A 3,179-nucleotide genomic window follows, 5' to 3' on the forward strand; every position below is an offset into this window, starting at 1 on the left:
ACGCACACACACACACACACAGCGTCTTCTTCAAACAAAGTCTGATCTTCCGGAATACTATTATGGTTAACAGGAAGAATCTGTTGTACATTTACTAATGTTTTATTCATCGTACTTGCCGGCCAAGGCAACAAAATGCAGCTGTAAAGAAATGGTGCGACTTTAATTGCGTAGCCCATGGGAGTTGGTCACCATAGCAACATTAAAGCAGTAGAATGAGAATTTATAGCAATGTCTGTGATTAAGAAAATGTACAGCGACCTTCTCCACTGTACAAAAAAGGACAACGCACCTGCAGAGGCACACATCTTCGTTCTTGATGTTGGTCTACTGACTACATTCATGTTTTCTCATCCCAGTCTTAACCAACATCGACGCCTGCACTAAAATACACCTGAACCAAAGACTAACTTTAATTCTAGACTAAATTCTTACCCTAAAACAGCCTTTTACAGAAGCCATAATAAGCCATAATGACTTCAGTTTTCAAAAACATAGCTTCAGTCTGTGGGCTTGAAACTCAAATTGGTTCCCATAACGATGGATATTACAGGAGGACACATAAACACACACACACACAGCACCTAGGCACTCAGCCACATTCTGATATGTTTCCATGGCAATCCAGACTGGGATCACATTGCATGCCCTAGCATTTGTTCGGTGTTCACTTGTGTGGTGTTTGTGTTTTTTATCACTAGTTAACATCTGAAAATAGAAACTAAGGCTTTACACGGGGGCATTGCGAGTTGAAATGATATGCTAGGCTAGAAAATATTGCTACTGATTGCACACAGCTGGTGATAAGAATGCATGGCACAGTAGGATGAGTTTACAGAAGCGGAGGATGTTTATTTGCCTCTTTTGTTTTGTTGTAGCAAAAGTAAATGTCAATCTTTTTTTTTACTCTGTTCTCAGGTCAAGCAACCAAGAAAACATATGTGAGTTACAACAACCTCAGGATCTGATCTGCTTGAAAATGAATGGCGTTTGTCCTTTATCTGTGATTGAAAAGGGAGGGGAGCTCTAGAGGAACAGAGAAAGAAAGACAGAGACAGGAGAGCGAGCGCAGGCATCCCAGCACCACCTGCAGTACCTATGCACTCCAGGACTGTGGATAGCATCCAACCTTCAACCAGACATGATACATGAGTCCTGACAGAGACTAGCACAGCTGTAGGCCCGTGTGGCTGGGTCAGCGTCACGAACCAAACTGTAGGTTTTAAACTTGTTGTTGTGGCCCCCTTCTCTCTGCTAGAGAACAACTTGCCTGCTAAAAGGGGTCACTGTGAACGAGGATGGTCGCAAAAAAAAAAAAAGGACAGTGGATCCACTTTCAAGATATTTTCTTTTGAAATGTCATTAAAGCCATATTCTCTTGGGGTTCCCATTATCTGATTTCTGTTTTGTATTGTTTATAAGTGATTTTCTTCTGTGCCTCCTTTTGTTTGCAGTTGATTTAATTACCTTGAACAGCAAGCTCTGCCACATACAGTATTTTGTTTTTACCAACTCAAATCAGTCCCAGATGATTATTATTGTTAGAGTGATGGGCATTGTAACTATATTTTTTTGTAAATATTTGAGAGTATTTTCATGTTTGGAGTACAAAAATAGATATCCAGTCTTTGTTCAATTGGATTTGGATGGTAATGAAAAGCACCACAAAGTGTTCACTTTGCATGTGCCAATGTATGTCTGTTCTATTTGATGTAAACAAAAAAAAGAGAAATAAATTCTGAAAATGATAATGAGCTTCAGCATCCTTCTGCAGTTTGTTTTCTTTACCAGAACTGAACTTCATTAAATGACAGAATATGGCTTTAATCTGTTGTTGAACTGACCCCCGCCCCGCTGTATCTGCAAGCATGTTTGTTTTATATAGTTTCGTATTGGGTATATTATGCCTAATTATGGTGTGGGAAGCATTAATATCAGAGCAATCATGCAAGTATGTTGTGATGTCTGTCAAATTATGAACATGTAATAAAAATCATTTTGTTATCTTTTATACAATTAAACCAGACAGCATATCATAGTTATTTCTGTGCGTATGTGTGAGTGTTTAGCAGGAGAGAGCGTTTAAACTGATGTCTGAATAAGTTCCATTAATCATTTGTTTTGTTGATGGGTTTCTGGAAACTGAAGGAAATGTCATGAGCTCTTTCAAAGTCTCACCCCGATGACAGGGCGCATTAGAGAGCTCACTGAGCAGCGCTGTCATGCAGAGGAGATGAGACCCTGCGAGAGGAGAGGATGTCCACTAGCTGACTCCTTTACTCACCCTTTGCTCTCTCTGTCTCATCCATTGTTTCTCTCTCGCTGTTGCTCCCTTCAAGTCTCACCACCAATTCCCTACATGAATAATATAACATGTCAGATCAATTTGTCCTGCTGATGACCAAGCCTTTACGAGCTAACCGCTCTTTATTCCTGTGCCTGCCTGCAAGCACAATGTTACTATTTTCAATATTGATTATTATATAAAAACATGAATAGGCCACGCATGAGAGACTTCTGTTTCTTCACACGGTATGCGTCTCCCTCTAGGCTGTTACATAGGCAAATGATATATGACCAAGGGATGCTGATTCCTCTTTTCTTGTGTGTGTGTGTGTGTGTGTGTGTGTGTGACAAAGAGAGACGGAGGGAACGAGATGGGATGAGATCCTTACCCACACAGGTTTTCTGTTGTTTCTCTTTCCATTTGTCTGGCATCTATCTCAGCTCCTGTGGGACCAGATGGTCTTTACTTCTCATACGCACAGTCTGTCATTTTCTGTTGCACACAGCCAAGAAAAATCCCACTTATGCCCAATTAAGACTAGCCTCTCCCCCACCAAATTAATTGCGTGTGTCAGTGTCTGTGTGCAAGTAATCAGTAGGGGCTGAACAGAGTTTAGATTTGCAGCTCAGCAAAAAGAAATGCAATGCTAGCTAACAGCTTAAGCAACAGCATTATGTATCCCGACTTTGTCAGACCTGATCTTTGATATGTAGAAAATATTGTAAATTCTAAACTTGGGGTGCTTAGGAGTGGTTTTTACCCATATAAAATAGTGTGAGGTATGGTTAACTCCAGCACCAAACTCTCAAGGCTCCTACGTAAGGGCCCACCTGCTCGGTATGCACCTGTTCTGTAGGCAGCAGTTTCAAGTGGGGAAAACATCAAAGGGAGG

General features: G+C 40.8%; 1 protein-coding gene across 1 annotated transcript in view; it reads left to right on the forward strand.

Annotated features, from left to right (window-relative positions):
- LOC118323849 (metabotropic glutamate receptor 7-like) overlaps positions 1 to 1,755 on the forward strand; it is a 32,552-nt gene extending 30,797 nt beyond the window's left edge. The window contains exon 9 of the mRNA XM_035655887.1: positions 919 to 1,755. Within this exon, the coding sequence (XP_035511780.1) occupies positions 919 to 968 (50 nt within the window). The 3' untranslated portion in view covers positions 969 to 1,755. The remainder of the gene's footprint in view (positions 1 to 918) is intronic.
- The last annotated feature ends 1,424 nt before the right edge of the window (positions 1,756 to 3,179 follow it).

The sequence above is a fragment of the Morone saxatilis genome, unplaced genomic scaffold (assembly GCF_004916995.1).
Source record: "Morone saxatilis isolate NCDOM2014 unplaced genomic scaffold, NCSU_SB_2.0 Contig15, whole genome shotgun sequence".
Classification (NCBI taxonomy): domain Eukaryota; kingdom Metazoa; phylum Chordata; class Actinopteri; family Moronidae; genus Morone; species Morone saxatilis.